Source organism: Nicotiana tabacum, chromosome 17 (assembly GCF_000715075.1).
Source record: "Nicotiana tabacum cultivar K326 chromosome 17, ASM71507v2, whole genome shotgun sequence".
Taxonomy (NCBI): domain Eukaryota; kingdom Viridiplantae; phylum Streptophyta; class Magnoliopsida; order Solanales; family Solanaceae; genus Nicotiana; species Nicotiana tabacum.
This window is the reverse complement of record NC_134096.1, coordinates 74,282,774-74,300,259: the sequence shown is the minus strand read 5'-3', so window position 1 is coordinate 74,300,259 and position 17,486 is coordinate 74,282,774. Positions and strand designations below refer to the sequence as shown.

General features: G+C 39.4%; 1 protein-coding gene across 1 annotated transcript; it reads right to left on the bottom strand.

Moving 5' to 3' along the window:
- Positions 1 to 708: 708 nt before the first annotated feature.
- LOC107826012 (CDPK-related kinase 5) lies at positions 709 to 6,058 on the bottom strand. Its single transcript, XM_016652944.2, has 11 exons — positions 5,160 to 6,058; positions 3,885 to 4,015; positions 3,601 to 3,642; positions 3,378 to 3,486; positions 2,906 to 2,984; positions 2,474 to 2,770; positions 2,279 to 2,391; positions 2,049 to 2,156; positions 1,903 to 1,965; positions 1,639 to 1,806; positions 709 to 1,486 (listed from the first exon to the last, which is right to left on the bottom strand). Exons 1-11 carry the CDS (start codon positions 5,715 to 5,717, stop codon positions 1,346 to 1,348), a joined length of 1,809 nt encoding a protein of 602 aa, XP_016508430.1. The 5' UTR covers positions 5,718 to 6,058; the 3' UTR covers positions 709 to 1,345.
- Positions 6,059 to 17,486: the final 11,428 nt, after the last annotated feature.

Below are 17,486 nucleotides of genomic sequence, written 5' to 3'. Positions count from 1 at the left end.
AAAAAAGCTAAAATGAGGTATTTAATGCTTCAAAGCGCAGAATTAGATTCTAAAACATAAGATGACCTATCGGGTCATCACAGTTTCAATAAAGCATTAATCTAGTAGTCGGGGGCTCGAGGTGGAGGTGCAAAGATCTTATGACTAGCAGTTCTAGGTTCAACTTTCATTAGAGTATGATGTACCTATCCAAATTATATGTTCTTCTTGCTACTTTAGCCACTTGATATAAATTTATTTTCTTCTTAATTTAATCCAAAAAGAATGAGTTCTTTTTAAATTTAAAAATAATTTAACTTAAATTTTTAATAATATGTTTAATGAAAAGCTTTTATAGCTACGAAAATACTTAAGTTTAATACTACAAGTTTCAAAAGAACTATAACCAAAAAATTATTTGGGACAACAAGTATTAAAAGTCTTTATTTCTTTCTTAAACCCGATGTCAAGTCAAATAAGTTTAAATTAATTGGAAAGGAGGAAACTTCCTCCGGTCCACTTTAGTTGATTTTTTTGTTGTTTTCACACATATTAAGGAATCCACCATTTAGCATTAATTAACAATAAAATTGATCATATTAACCTTAATTTTTTCATTAAAGTATAACAAATACTCCTAGCCTCGTTACTCCAAAGGCAACTTTGAAAAAAAAGATGTTAATTTCCTCTTGATATCTGAAAAAATCAAATATTGTGGACTACAAAAAAGGCCAAAAAACCAGGTGAAATTCAAAAATAGCCAAATTTACAAGTGGTAAATGAACAATAGTCATAATTTCAAAAGTAATCGAAATTTAGCCATTTTTCATGTAAAAATAAATTTGAACGAAAACACTGTTCAAAATCCAAAAAATATTCCGGCATAATATACTGGAGTTTGTTGTTGTTGTTGTTGTTATTGTTATAACAACAATTAACTCCTTTCTCCAATTTAGTTGAGAAGCAAGAAAAGTGGTGGAACTTCTCAACAAGAAAGAGATGTAGACAACATTATACAAGCCAATAGTAGACATTAGCGATGTCCAACAACTTACAACATCTTGTGTGTGTCCGCAAACTGTCAAACCAGCTGAGAGGTGCTCTCACCTGCAATCAAACAGAAATTAACTACAGCTTTACAGTAAGAACTCTATATGCAGGGTGCCATTGCTCTGATAACATGGCCAAAACTATAATCCTCTTCTTGAAAATCACTCTGTGGAATCTCACACTTGTCCTGAGAAATTAAGGTCTATGAAGATCCAGAACGAGGGACAGAAGTTGATCTTCATCATTTCTTCACTGCTCATTTGTTTGCCAACAATGGCATCAGCAATAGAACGAGAACGTGAGTGAACCAAAAAACTCATTGAACTTTTGTAATTGAGCGGCTGGACACTCCATGCAACAACTTTGCAAAACCAAGAAAACTGAGCTTTCCATCAGTATGCCTAAGCCAGTCATGTAGAACAGCATGGACTGGAACAGAAGGGCTAAGACCAAGTTCCTGGAATGCCAGGTTCAAATTAAGTTCAGTTAGATTCCTTACCAATTACTTATACACTCCCCTCCTCCGAAAAGATAAAAAGAAAGATTGTTACGTAAGAGACAAAGATGTGGCGAACAGTATTCAGAACAGAAATGAACAATCATAATTACCGAAGCTAATTCTTCTATCATAATAGCCCTATTGCCTTCCTTCTCAAAAATTTCATAGGCACAACGTGCATGTTGTTCCCATCGGTCAAGAGCCTCAAGCTGATGAACACTTAATGCAGCAGCACAGAATTCCTCAAAATCCATCCTCCTGTATTGCAGTGCATTAAGCTGCCATGAGAAGGAAAAGGAGAGTTAAGCATCATAGTTAAAACCCAGAGCAAGACTATATTAGTTAGAAACTGAAGTCAATGGGTTAAAATCTACCGATGCAAGAAAATCATGCATACGAGCTTCCTTCATAGCATCTGTTGCATGTTTCATCAGGGCCTGATAAGATCACAGAAGGTCAGCAACAACTTGCGAAATACTAGAAACAATTATATCATTCATTTTTTCTAAAAAATACAAACCGTTTTAACGTTATCGAAACTTATGGTGCCATTTTTGTTTGGTTCCAGCAGTGCAAACTGCTCCTTCAGATAAAATAGCTCATCTACAGTCAATGTCTTTGACAAAGCCTGCAAAAAGTGCACAGGTGAAGATAGAGCTATTAAACAAACTTCTAATACTCTACATGTAGTATTGGAGTCGGAAGATAAAATGGGAACCGCAGAACTTTTCTCAATAGCATCATACACACCCGTAGTGCAGCTTTTCTAAGAGCAGAGGACCTCATGTAAGCCTTCATTAGTTTGAATATCAAAATATCCAAAGGCATCTCTATGTTATGACTATTCTTTATCCATGGGTGACCTGAGAGAGTGAATTGTTACGCAGTTTGAAGAAATTAAAAGAACGAGAATTCTCCTTTTCCAACTTGACTGTATAAACTCACCCAAAGCCTGAGCTGCAGTCATTCTTTTCCGGGGATCTTTATTCAACAGACGTTTCACAAAATCTTTTGCCTCAGAAGATAATGTAGGCCAAGGCTGTTCGTCAAAACTTGGATCAGCTTTTAGGACAGCTCTAAAAATTCCAGATTCTGTTCGAGCCCAAAACGGACGGCTTCCACACAACAGGATATATGCTATTACACCTATACTCCACACATCAGCCTCTGTACTGTAAGATCTATGTAGAACCTCCGGCGCTACATAATATGCACTACCGACAATATCATTAAGTCTTTCATCTGCAAAGCAATCGAGCATGGCAAGTAAACAACAGGTTGGTGGAGCTACTCAAATCTTATGCGGGGTAGTTGTTTAACTCTTTTTTCTTTTTTGAGGGGGGAGGGGGATTTCCAGAGACACAGTAATGGACTAACCTGGCTTCACAAAATCAGACAATCCAAAGTCTATTGCTTTAAGTTGTGCATTTTCATCCTTAGACGTGAATAAGAAGTTCTGCTCAATCAGAAAGCTTGAGTTAGATAAGAGTATGATAGAAAGGAAGGTTTACAGAACCAGATAGCACATCTTCTCTAACAAGTTATACAATTAACCATAGCAAAACGCCACAGCTGATATTTTGAGCTTCTCTGTTACTTGTTAGCTCAAAGCAGATCCATTACTCTAATACTAGATGAAACAAACATTAACTTCACCTGATGAATAAAAAACCTAAGCAATTTGAAACTGACTGAAAAGTTGTTCTATTGGAATATAACATTACTTAAGATCCATTAAAGTAAAAAAAGTTTTTTCTCCCCCTCTTCTCTTACACCAGGTGAAATTACTAGATATGCTAAAATGCTGTACTCTCTAGGCAATCATAGATTAGCATTTTGCTCCTCTTACCTCTGGTTTGAGATCCCGGTGCACCACACCTTGAAGATGGCAAAATGCAACAACTTTCAGTATTTGTATCATTACAGACTTTGCATCGTCTTCTGTGTACTTCCCACCTCTGCAGGACAAGAAGACACCTAGTTAGTACTTCATCAAAAAGATTTGCTACTATTCAAAACTCACAAGATTCAAATTCCAAAACAATGGAAACATAGCAAAGAGCAAGAACAACCTAGAGAGTATTCTATCCAAAAGCTCGCCTCCTTCACATAGCCTGAAATTTAACGACATTAATCAGCAGTACTTCAAGAGCAGTGTGATAAGGAAAATAAGCAAATCAAGCTCCTGATAACAGCAAAATACAATGATTAAACCCATATATTTACTAAGAGGGAATTAAAATAGTGTCATGCTACTTGAAATCATGGTAAATAACCAACATCTCAAGCTGAGTTTGAGACTAAATCAAAAATTACAGATGCAAATGCGAAGAGAGTTTGAGCGACCAAAGCTTACTCCATGACTATGTAGACATTGTTGGGGTCTTCATATGCATCATAAAACTTAACTAAATTATTATGTCCCGTCAAAGCTCTTAATATCTTCACCTCCCTTCTCACATCCTCAATGGCTATTGCAGTAGTCATCTGGAAACAAAATTAGGATCAGATATTTCAGATAAAACGCCAGAAAAGAACAAGAAATCCACTGATGCACATTCAGGACAACAATAGTCATACATCACATTATATAACCTAAGCAAAATAGAAAGATCAAGCTAGAAACAGCAGAAAGCAGCTTTTCTGAACAGCTATAAAATTCCACAGGACTTTTTTTTGGATTGGACGCACAAGTTGCCGTGGTCACGCTGTCGAATACTTTTCAAGCTGTTGTGGTCACTCACAACTACTGATAAGTTAAAAAGGTCCATCCCTCAAACTGTCAGATGCCTTGACTATACAGACCGAGCAACTGATAACATTGTTCAAGAAGTTTTTTGCTGCTTTCATCAGAGAAATACATGGTGAAAATGTCTCAGCAATAAGAACCCCTAAACTCTACAAAAAGTATGATTTTGGTAAGGGAGGGAGGGGTGGTGGAAGCGGCTGTTGTTGCTTTACTTATTGAAGGCAAACTTATCCTTCTCCCTCTAGAGTTATCTGGAACAAGTGGAAGGCAAACAAAACATATTTAACTCCATCTCTCCATTTACTTATGGAAAAGATAAAAGAGCGACTGTGTTCTAAGTCGTCATGAGCATTAGCCCTCCTCCTTGACTCCCCCTTACGCTGCCCTTCCTGTTTTCACCCCACCCAATTTAAATCTCGATATTCTATTTATTCACAATTAATCCCTCTTTTAGTGCATCTTATGGGCAATCAAACAGATTAACTTTCATACTCTAAAAAGGAAAGAAACAAAAATCAGACTCTAGTGCACTGCAAACAATAGAGCTTCCTTAAAACAGTCAAGGACATAACAAACATAACTAAAAATAGCATAAAGTCTGCCACTACACTTGAAGCTGCAATCAGCTTCCTACTTCCATCACTTCACAACCTCTAAACTTAAATACCAAAATCAAAGCTTTGAACTTAAACCATCAACTATACCACCTAAGGAAAGAGTAGATGATGGACCTATTTGACAAAAAAAATTACAAGTAGTAGTATGAATAGACATTTGAAAAGTAGATCTGACCATTGTTACTCAAGTACTTGGAACACATAGATCACGTAGCAAATAGAATGAACTTGAACAAGAGAATAAGAGTATAACAAAAGGCCAAACCTTTGATTTGGGGATGACTTTAACAGCAACCTCTTGTCCCTTGACTTCACCTTTCTTAAACTTAGCTTTACAAGTATACCCAAAATGCCCTCTTCCTACTTCCTCTCCCATCTCATACTTGTTCCCAAAATTCTTCGAAAATCCAAAGCTCTTATCTAGCCCCGCGCCGCCTCCGCCTCCGACCTCTGATTCACTCCCTTCGGGGATTGCAGACTCGTTGGGTTTCACCGTGCCGTGTCGCCGAGCCAACAGAGAACGGATGTGCTTCGCCGGAGAAGGCGGAGGGAACGGCCGTTTAAAGAACCTCATGGGAGTAGAATTAGAGCTGGCATTCGTAGCCGGAGACTTCTTTGAGAATAAATAATGCGCCGGACTTGGACTGTAGAAGGGGAAAAATGGCGACTTTTTACCCACATTAGGTTCGTCCTTTTTCGTCTGATGGCTGTTAACATCGTCTTCATTGTTCGGACCAGATTTCACCGGAAGTGTAGCGACGTCGCCGGCGACGGTAATGCTATCGCCGGAAAAATTAGAGGGTTTTGAAGTGCAAGCACCCATAGGCTATTTTTGAAGCTTTATTTTTTTTTCGCTTCAGAAACGCAATGTAATGTACTTGAATAACAAAGGGAAAAGAAAAGAGTAGTTCAAAGTCGAGAGAATTGCATGAAAACGAAATTATTACTATAAAGTAGTGGAAATTTGTGTGTTTGTTTAATGGAGGTTTTACTTTGAAATTTTGAATGTGTTGTTTGTAAGAGAGAAGAAGAAGAAGAAGAAGAAGAAGAAGAAGATGGATCTGCAGATGGCGATAAAAAGGAAACGACGATGTTCGCTTTTGTCTGAATAAGTTGCAAGTGAATATTTTAGCTTTTTTATATTACAAAAAAAGTAGTATAAACAATTTTTATTTGTATCTGGCGTGTAAAAGCTTTAATATGTTTAGTAATTTGACTATTTTTTTGTGTAAGTTACAAATTACAATATTTAGAAGCTTCCTTTGTCCTTCTGGTCTTCTTTCTACATTAAAAAAAAAATTATGAGATGAGATAAACATATAAATCATCATAAAACATGTTTGAATTGAAGCCAAAAACCTATTTAAGGTGAAGGTCAAAAATTTCAAAATCATGTTTAAATCTCGATTCAAATGAATATTGGCAGAATCAGAAAGCTTGAGACCTCAAAAATTTCGTATCAATCTATCATTATTGGAGAGTATTTATCGGAGAAACTCCATATATTTGAATGATTTAGACCATAAGTTTCAATCATGATATATATTACGCCATCAATGAACACAACTTTTAAACTTATTATAGATTAGAATTTCATTTGAAGAGTGTATTTGAATGTGGAGGTAAACATTCTTTTTATAGACAGCTTAGGGTGTGTTTGGTATAACGGAAAATATTTTTCAAGAAAATATTTTTTTGGAAAACAAGCAGTAATCTTATTCATTTTTCGGGGTTTGGTACGCAAATTAAGGAAAATAACTTTTTAAAAGTAATTATAAATAATTTAGATACAATAAACATGAAGTCATAAACTTTCGAACCAACAACCTTCCGAACCCACAAATTTCATAAACTTCCGAACCGCTAAACTTTCGAAACCGCAAAATTTCGAACCCGTAAACTTTATAATTTCTGAACCCCGCAAACTTCCAAACACATAAACCTCTGAACTCATAACTTTGGAACATGTAAAATTTTGAACCTGTAAATCGAAAGATGAAAAAACTAAAACTGAAAATATATAAAAATTATATTTTTTTTCGGGGGTGTGTAGAAAAACGAAAAAACAGAAATTTAAAATTATAAAAAAAAGTAAAAAAAAAAAACTTTTTTTGTGCGGGGTGGGGTGGGTGGTGCAGAAAAAAGAAAAAACGGAAATTTAAAAATTACAAAAAAAAAGTAAAAAAATTAACTTTTTTTGTGCGGGGGTGGGGGGCAGTGGGGGGTGGAGTTTGGCGGGGTGGGGGTGGGGGATGGGTGGTGCAGAAAAACCAAATAACATAAATTTGAAATTACATTAAAAAAATGTAAATATTTTTTTTTTTTTGCGGGGTGGAGTAGGGTGGGTGGTGACGAAAAAAAAAAATCGAAATTTAAAAAGAAAAAAAAAGCTTTTTGGAAAAAGGGAGTGGGGTGGGTTAGGTGCGTGGGTGTGAGGGTGTGGGGTGGGTTGGTGAGAGTGGAGAATAGGGTGGGGAAGGTTGAGAAGAAGTTTTGGAAAATATTTTCCCTTCTCTTTATAAGGAAAATATTTTTTTCCAATTGGAGGAAAATGAGTTCATAAAAAAAATATTTTTCAAAATATTTAAACCAACCAAACATGAGAAAATTAAAAAATTCATACCAAACACACTCTTAATTTCCTCGTTTTTCTTTAATATCGACATAAATTAGTTTCAAATACTTTGATTCTAAAACTAGTCATATGAGCTTTTCTTTTTCAATTACAAAAGATATTAACGACACATAATTAAATAAAATTTACTGTTGATCGCGTAATAATACTTCACAACAACTGAAAAAAGAAGTGACTACTTATATTAGAAGCGTTCAAGCCATCTTATTGAATTCCACGTGAAAATCTTATGGGTGCTCCTATCATAGAAAACTTGATTTTTTTTAAAACGCGAAATTATTAATGATTTAGTTAGTAGATAATGAAAACCATAATAGTATAAGTTACTTTCTTGTGACCTATAGATTATGGGTTCGAATCGTAAAATTAATCATTAATATTTGTATTAGGATAAACTGTATATATCAAGATGTGTGACCTCTTTTTCGGATCATGCATGAACGTGAAATATCTCGTGCATCGAGCTACTGAAAGTAAATAATGAAAACATAATTCTCTTTTACATATATTAAGGGGAGTAGGGTATAAATGGATAACTGGGGGATTGATACTTCACAATTTAGCAGGTCATGGCTCGTCCAATAAAATAGTTGGATGTTTGGGTTATTTAAATTTGAGAAAAGACTGAAAAGTGAGATGAGATTGAGACAAAATTAACCAACGATTTTGTCTTGAAAAGGTTTTAAATTTTGTCTGTTAGAGTTTGGGTAAAACCAAAGAATGGGAACAAGGGACAATTCTTCTGTTTTGGCATTTTGCAGCAAAAGAATCTTCACATTCCAAATTCCAAGTTTTCAAAACTCTTTGTACTGTTCGTTTTCTGAACCCCGTTATTTGCCTTTCTTTATTTTGAATTTCTTGGAATTTACAAGCTCCTTCAAATGTTACTCCTCTGTGTTTGAATTTCATTTAACAAATACCCAAAAGGTACCCTCTTGCAGTAATTGCATAGTAACTCCGTACGTCATGAGTTATAGTAAAACAAATTGCTATTTGAGAATAGTCAGAAAAATCTAGAGCAAATTAAACTGAAACGTAAAAAATCGACTTCACGGTTTAAAAATTGTAGTATGTGTTTTAGATCTAGAAATTTCACGTAAAAGTATTATTGACTTAAAAAGAAGTTTAGTGGGCGTTTGGACATAAGAATTTAGAAATTCCGGGAAAAAGTGGGGGGGGGGGGGGGGAGGGAATTTAAGTAAAAATAGTATGCATTTGAAAATTAGAGTTGTGTTTGGACATAAATATAATTTGGAACTATTTTTGAAATTTTGTGAGTGATTTGAAATAAAAATTTAGAAAAACAACATTTTGGAGTTTTAAAATTTTTTGAAAAATTCTGAAATTCAGTTTCAAGTGAAATTTGAAGTTTCATAGCCAAATAGTGATTCTGAAAAAGTAAAAAAAAAAATTGAAAAAAAGGTGAAAAACTTTTTATGGCCAAACGGGCCCTTAGAATCAATATACCAAATCAAGTCAAAAATTCGTCAAACCGAAGCTATCTTCTTAGAATTTTTGTTTGTACTTTTAGCAAGCGTTTGGAAATAAATTTAGTTGAAACTTAAAAAAATAAGTTTTTGGAGAAGAGATAAAAAATAATTTACAATAATAACAACCCAATAAAATAATTTGTGAAAGTTAAAATTATTTTTGGACATCTATTTTATTTTTAAAAAATGTATAAGTTTTGTGAGTAAAAAACTTCAAAAATTACTTTAGAGTTATTTTTGGGATTTAAAAAAAATGGTTAAACCTATAAACAAACAGATATTGGAAAACAAAATTTGAAAAAAAACTCCCAAAATTTATGACCAAACGTGAGCTTAGTTTAAGAAGAAATCAAACAGCCGGAACGTAGTTCTACAATTTTTTTGCGTAGATGCTAGCTTTCAATTATAGTATATGGTCGAATAACTTTCAAACGCACCTTATTCTTGATTATATAGCTTTTCCAGTAAATTCTTCGATGGATTGGATTCTTCCTTCTTAGGCATTTAAGTCATAAACGACTTTCTACTAATTAATTGAAATCTTTTATTATTGTCATTAAAAATATCTTATCATCATCATTATTATCATTTTCATCATTTTATAATTATCCTCTATGGTGGTTGTTTGACCAAAAAATAATTGTCTTTGGCTAAACTAATTGAATGTATTTAATTTGAGGTTAAGCCTATCTAATAATAATAACTTCAGATATGAATTCAATATGTGAATACCAATAATGGTAGAGGAAGATCTAGCATTCAAGTATTTGGATGGCACTAAGGTAAATAAAAGAAATGATTCACCCAAAATCGAATAGGATAAGAACGGTTCTTCTGCTGACTACGAAGAATGATAGATAGATACAAGAATTTTTGAAGCCTTTCTTGGATCTGCTATAAAAGATGTATAGAGTATTTTTGTCAAGTAAGTTCTTGTCAGAGAGAGATCCCCTTCATCTGATCGCCCTCTTTCTATTTATAGGAGCAAGCCCTCAATTAACTCTAAAGATACAAGTATCAAGAATAACTAGCGGAATATTCTCTTAAAGGTTCTATTACTGAACTGGTTGTTAACTACTCTCTGATACTTGACCTCGGCCATAACTGGTTACTCGGCCATAAATCTCATTAGTTATTAGTCGACCTCGGCCAAATTACCTATGGTGATATCACTTCGTGTTAAATGCCCTTAGGCAGATTCTGACACATACAGTTATTCCCTCCGATTATCGAGGCCGTCTCTTGTACGTCCTCGGTGAGCGGACTTCGCTAGTTGTAATTGGAGAGATTTTAGGCAAGCAGGTCGAGTAGTAACGCTCTTGGCGAGATGATAAAGTGGCGCTTCGTAAATCATAACGTATCGTTACGTCGATTCAGAATGATGTCACGGTGTCGCGCGTCATTATGATGCATTTTTTCGATGTATTGCATCATTTCTCGAGCCTCTGTTATTTCGATATCCGTGCGGGGTATCGACGGTTTGTATTCTCGATCGCGGTGCCCTGGTTCTTATAAATAGGGATATAAGACCTTTTGCCTGATTTTTCGTGTTTTTCGAACATTTAATATTCTCTCTTCTCTTCTTCTTTTAGTGTTGTTGCTTTTGTTACCTATATCTCTTCTGCTCTTACGTTTTCTCGATACAAGAACAAGCAAAAATGGTTAATACAACCAATTCGGGGGGGGGGGGTGCCTGATCCTGCCCTGCTTGGCGGTTCGAAGTTCGCAGAATTGGCCGGGGTCGAGGTGACTATCTGTCACTTGATGCATCTCTTCGCCCCCAATTTTTTCAGGGGGACGATGTTACATCTTCGCCACCAGGGAGGAAAAAGTATTGTGGTAAAAATGGATGATAAGGTCAACTGCTAGTTTTGGCTCAACTACTTCTACGTCCGAACTGAGGACGCGGTGGCGAATGCAAACGGGTTTCCTGAGCTTTGGAACTATGCTCGTAAGTACCTTTCCTCCTTTTCTCTTTATTGCACCTTATACTGGTCGACCTTGATTATGCTCAATTTCTCCTTTTATGCAGCGGAGGCTAAGCCCCCTCCCTTGGTCGAGGATATTCACGAGTGGGTTAGACAAGTTCTTCCTCATACAGTGGGGATTCGCGAATGGTCAACTTTTCGTGCTAAGTTCAGGCCTACGTTTCTTGGTAAGTTAGCTTATTTTGGTCTTCGAATTTTTCTGGTAGGTCGCCATTTATCTTTGTGGGGGTTGATCTTGATTTTTATTTTTTAGCACGGAGAGGTCTGAGGAGGTCGAGAGCTCCTACTCCTGCATTCCGCCAGGCGATCGCCACAACGGAATCTGTTTTAGTTGCAATTACGTCTAAGCCTGCCAGGTCGTCTGCCTCTATTCGATCTCCGGTTTGGCGAGGTCAGCTCAGCAATCGGTGGCCTAGGCATCTGGGACATCGGCTTATCCATTGCATTATTTAGTGGATGAGTTATCGTCGAGCGGAGAGGAATTGAATCCACGAAAAAGGAGATCGGTAGATGTCGGTGATGGTACAATTCAAGCAGTGACCATGAGCCAACCGTTGCTGTACCTGAGAGTGGCGGAAGTCCGTCGTCTGGAGTTCTATTATCAACGGGGGCAGTGGAAGGTACGCCCTTCCCTAAGGTTGGGGTTGTTGGACAGTCCGCGGAGGTCAGCTATAGCATACCTAGGAGTGAGCTGTCATCCTCGGTACCGGTTGATGTTCCCTCATCGACCGAGGCGAGAGGTAAAGGTATTGCCGAGGACGACTACGAAACGGGCTCAAATATTGACCCCGATGAGGTACGGACGTTGAGCGAGGGGTTCACTCGGGTGGAAGTGAGGTTGGAAGGGTCCACTCGTACCATCGTGGTCCCTATGGATCACGACCTACTGGTGAACACTGAAAATGTGGTCCCTTCCTTAGGTCCCCTTTGCTCCGAGGTGGAGGGCAAGACCCTCAAGAAGCTGAATGATGCCACCCTGTCGTCGAGCATAGCCGGCCTCGCCCTTAGGGTAAATTTTTCGAACTCTGGTGGTTTTTGTATTTTGCGCATTATTTATGATACTGATTTTCTTCCCTTTTTCTCAGACAATTATCTTGGAGATTGATAGTGCTCGCCGAGAACAGAGGCGGAAAACCATTTTTAAGAAGATGGCGAGCAAGTACCGTGAATATCACAACAAGCATCGCGAGATCTATAGGCGATTTGGCGAGAGCAGCAACTTCTGAGCCATCAGGGACGAGTTGAAACAGAAAGACAATGAGTTGCTGAGAGTCATCAGTAAGTGCAGCGTCCTTGAAGGGGCACTTAGGGACAAAGAAGAGGAGCTCGATGTGAGCAAAGGTGTTGAGGCAGAATGCGCAGACCTTCAAGCCCAAGTGGTATCTCTGCATGCTGATCTCAAGCAATATTTGATCAGGACCGATGTGTTGAGTAGTGAGGTCGTTGAGAAGATGACGGATTTGGAGAAGGCCGAGTTAGCTCGTTTGGCGGCTTTGACAAAGGCGGAGGCTTTGGGGGATGCAATTTGCGTCCTTCGGTCTGAGCAGGCGAACGATTTGGAGACGTCCATGCTCAGGGAAGATCGGCTTGATGAGCAAATCGGGGGGTTAGAGAAAGAGGTTTCAAACCCTGGTGATCAAATCGTCGTTCTTGAGGCCGAGAAGATGAAGTTGTAGGCTCGGCTGTCCTCCCACACTTCTGCCTATCCCGATGTCCCGCGGGATTTATATGAAAAGTGGATCCACACTGAGGCCCAGCTAGACATATTTAAAGATATGATGACGGCGGAGAGAGTTGCTGAGGCTGATCTTGAGGATTCTCGTGCCAAGGCACGTGCAGCTCGGATCGCATGTGGCTACGACCCCGCTACACCGGGGACTGGCGACAGCGAGGAGGATCTATACGGGATTGAGCAGGATGCCTGGTACAAGGACGAATATCCTGATGGCGGTGGTGAAGATGGCAATGTTGGGTCGGGTAGCGAGTAGTTATCCCTGGTGTGTATTTTTGTTGGTGTCTGTTTTTGCCCTTGTAAAGAATAGTTTTTAAGTACGAAGTGTTATTTTCGTTCAGTTTCTAGATTTCTTCTGTTCAGTTCTGTATGCTCCTTTCCATAATCCTGCCGTTTTGGCTATTTTAGGCTGTAGCAACTCGGTTTGTACGCCGAACGAGATCAAAACACCGCACTTGGTGGTCGTGATCTGTAGCCAATATGTGTTACCAGATGAAAAACACAGCCGCGGCTTAATTTGAAACAACTTAATACAAACGAGGTCGAACGTAACCTAAACTCTAAGATGGTCGATGGTCGTATAAGTTTAATTCGAGTAAAGATAGGCCATATTTGATATCTGAATGACAACGAATGCGAGTTTGAGCAATGTCGAATGGTTAAATTCGAATGAGGTTGAATGTCATTCTAATTCGAACGAGGTCGAATGTTTTAATTCGAACGAGGTCGAATATTTTTATTCGAACGAGATCGAATGTTTTTATTCGAACGAGGTCGAATATTTTAATTCGAACGATTCCGAATATTTTTTCATGTGGCTCAATACTTGGAGAAGTTTATATATTTTTTGGTCTGGCATTCCAGTCCCAGTCTATCTGCTCAATACTTGGGGAAATTTACATATCTTTCGGGCTGGCATTCCAGTCCTGGTCTACCTAGTTCCATCATTAGGCGACCTGGAGATATTTTGAGAGGTTGAGCAATGAACTTCCTTTTTCTTGTACGCATTTCGACTTGAAGTGTCCTCCTCATCGCCTCGTTAAAAACCCCATTGAGAAAACTTAATTGGGATAAAACTCAAGTGAGGGAAAAAGAGTACGACTTGGGACACGATTGTTCTTAAAAGTTTAAGTACTTGAGGTGGGTGACGTTCTAGTTGTTTGGTAGTCGTTTTCTTTCCATTGTTTCTAGTTGAAATGACCCTTTGCCTGATGTGGCTATGATTTTGTATGGGTCGTCCCAATTTGTTCCCAGTTTGCCCTCTCGCGGATCTCTGCTTGCTTGTGTTTTGGCTTTGAGTATCCTCGACTTTGAGTGGTCTAATCTTGGCCTTTTTGTTGTAATAGCGCTCTGCCTATTGTTTTTGGGCTACCATTCTTATGTAGGTCATGTCTCTCCGTTCTTCGGCTTCGTCGATGTCATGCATTCTACTTTCGTCGTTCCTCGACCCACTTTCATGGGAGTATCTCAAACTGGGATCTCCGACTTCGACTGAGATTACTGCGTCAGTCCCATAGACTAATGAGTAGGGCGTTTCACCTGTGCTCGTCTTTGGTGTTGTACAATATGCCCATAGCACTTCTGGCAGTAGTTCTGGCCAAAGCCCCTTGGCATTCTCAAGCTTTTTCTTCATGATGCCCAGTATTGATTTATTGGAGGATTCCGCTTGACCGTTACCTGCGGGGTGGTATGGGGTGGAGAGTATTTTTTTGACATGCCACTTCTCGAAAAATTCGGTGACCTTTTTCTAGTAAATTGGTGTCCGTTGTCGCAGCTGATCTCTTTGGGAAGGCCAAAACGGCACACAATGTTTTTTCATATAAAGGTGATCACTTCCTGCTCGCGTAACTGAGCGAATGCTCCTGCTTCTACCTATTTAGAAAAATAGTGAGTCAATACAAATAGAAAGCGTACGTTACCTCGTCCTGCAAGGAGGGGGCCGGCGATGTCCATCCCCCACTTGATAAAAGGCCAAGGGGAAGTGACCGAATGGAGTTGCTCGCCTGCTTGGTGGATTATTGGGTCGTATTTTTGGCATTGCTTGCATCTTTTTACGAAGTCTGCAGCCTCTTTTTTCATAGTGGGCCAGTAGTATCCTACTCGTATGAGGCATCTAACCAGAGCTCGGTTGCCTGAATGAGCACCGCAGTGGCCTTCGTGGGCTTCTTCTAGTACACGACGAGTGTTATTCGGGCCTAAGCATTTTGCTAGGGGGCCGCCGTACATCCTCTTGTATAGGGCGTTCTGGATGATATTATACCTGGTTGATTAAATCCGCAGTTTCTTGGCTTCTTTCTTATCATCTGGGAGTACGTCGTCCTGCAAGTATGAAATAATACGGTTATGCTAGTCCCAAGTTAGATTTATAGTCCTTACCTCAATTTGGTCTATTGACGAGTAGAGGGCGACCATGTTTCCTTTGCCGGTTACCCTTTTGATGACAACATCCAATTTGGCGAGTTCGTCGATTTCATTGTTTTGTGCGCGAGAGATTTGGTCAAACCGGCATTCATCAAACTCGAGCAGTAATTTGCAAATTTTGGCTTGGTACTTTTGCAGCCTTTGCTTTTTGATCTGGAAAGTCCTTGTGACTTGGTTGACGACGAGCTGTGAGTCACAACGTAGGATGACCCGCCTTGCTCCGTACTTGGGTGCTAGCCTTAATCCTGCAATCACGGCCTCATTGTTAGTCATATCCGGACATCTTATGGGACCTCGAGTACGAGTCCCAGTCCGGACCCTGACACATTGGAAGCGTCATCGGTGTACAAAATCCATTGATCTTGTGTTTGCGGGGAAGCTTGGGCGGCTTCATTTTCTATTCAGGCATTATTTTTACGCTGAAGTCGACGATGACTTGTGATTTTATCGCAGTCCGTGGTTGATACGTGATATCATGCTCGCTCAATTCTATAGCCCACTTAGCCAATCTTCCCGATAGCTCGGGCTTATGTAAAATACTTCTCAGGGGGGAAGTTGTGACTACCGAGATGGGGTGGCACTGGAAGTAGGGCCTAAGCTTTCGTGAAGCTACGACCAAAGCCAGCGCCAGTTTTTCGAGGTGGGGGTACCGCGTCTCGGCGTCGATTAAGGTTTTGCTAATGTAGTATATGGGGGATTACGTACCTTTGTCTTCTAGGACTAGGATTGCGCTTACTGCTACTTCGGATACGGCGAGGTAGATAAGGAGACATTCTCTGGGTTCTGCTTTGGCTAGCAAATGTGGTGATGATAAATAAGCCTTTAACTCATTTAGGGCTTGCACACACTCGGACGTCTATAGAAGACCATTATCTTTCTTGAGTACGCTGAAAAATTTATGACACCTATCAGACGATCGTGAGATGAATCTTGACAGTGCGGCGATGCGGCCGGTTAGCCTCTGAACCTGTTTTTTGCTGGTTTAAGTGTTCTGGTATTCCTTCTATGTCCTTGATTTGATCGGGATTGACCTCATTGCCTCTCTGTGATACCAGGAAACCCAAAATTTCCCCGAGGTGATGCCGAATGCACACTTCTCGATTTCATACCGTATCGACTGAGTATGTCGAAGGCCTCTTTCAGGTGGTCGATGTGATCTTCTTTCTGTCTGGATTTGACCAACATGTCGTCTATGTAGATCTCCATGGTTTTGCCGAGTTGGTCTTTAAACATTCTTGTCACCAACCTCTGATAGGTTGCCCCCACATTTTCAGTCCGAAGGGCATTACCATGTAGCAATATGTTCCTTGATGGCTGATGAAAGTGGTCTTCTCCTAATTTTCCTCCTCCATGAGTATTTGGTTGTAGCCCGAGTATGCGTCTAAGAATCTCAGTAGTCCGTGCCCTATTGTTGCGTCAATAAGTTGGTCGATATGGGGTAGCGGGAATGAATCTTTGGGGTATGCTTTGTTTAAATCCGTAAAGTCTACGCACATCCGCCACTTTCCGTTCTTCTTTTTTTACCATGACCACATTGGCGATCCACTATGGATATTTTGATTCCCTGATGGAGCCGTTTTTTAACAATTTTTCGACCTCCTCGCGGACTGCATCGTTTATTGTGAAATTGAATTTCTGCCTAACCTGCCTCACCGGGGGTGGAATGGGTCGACGTTCAACCTGTGTGTGGCGACCTTTTTCGAGATACATGGCATGTCTGTGTGGGAAAAAGCAAACAAGTCCGCGTTAGCAGTTAAGAATTGACTGAATTTACCTAGTTCTTGAAGCTTGCGGACGACGTAGGCTATCTTATTGTGGTCATTATCGTCAAGTTGGACGGGGTCGAGGTCTTCTACGGTTGATCCCATGGCGTCTATTGTTTCGGGATCTCTGATGACGTCCGCTTTCTCATCACAACTCGACCTCGACATTGTTAATTGCTATGCATCCTCTGTTTTGCCCTTCATTTGTTGGGTGTATGTACAATCCTGGGCGATGCGATAACATTCTCGAGATGTACGTTGTAGTCCTCGTATACTGAATACTCCTCATGGGGTTGGAAATTTAATGACTTGGTACAAGCTGGATAGGATAACTCTCATGGTGTATATCCAAGGTCGGCCTATTACAGAGTTGTACGTTGTATCCTGGTCCATGATGTGGAATGTGATTTCCAGAGTGACGCCGCCGGACAGGACGGGGAGTGTGATTTCCCCGGATGTTCGTTCAACTGCATTGTTAAAACCTGTCAGCGTGATGCAGCGCGATACTACCTTATCCTCGAGTTTTATTTGCATAAATACTCGAGGATGGACAATGCACACAC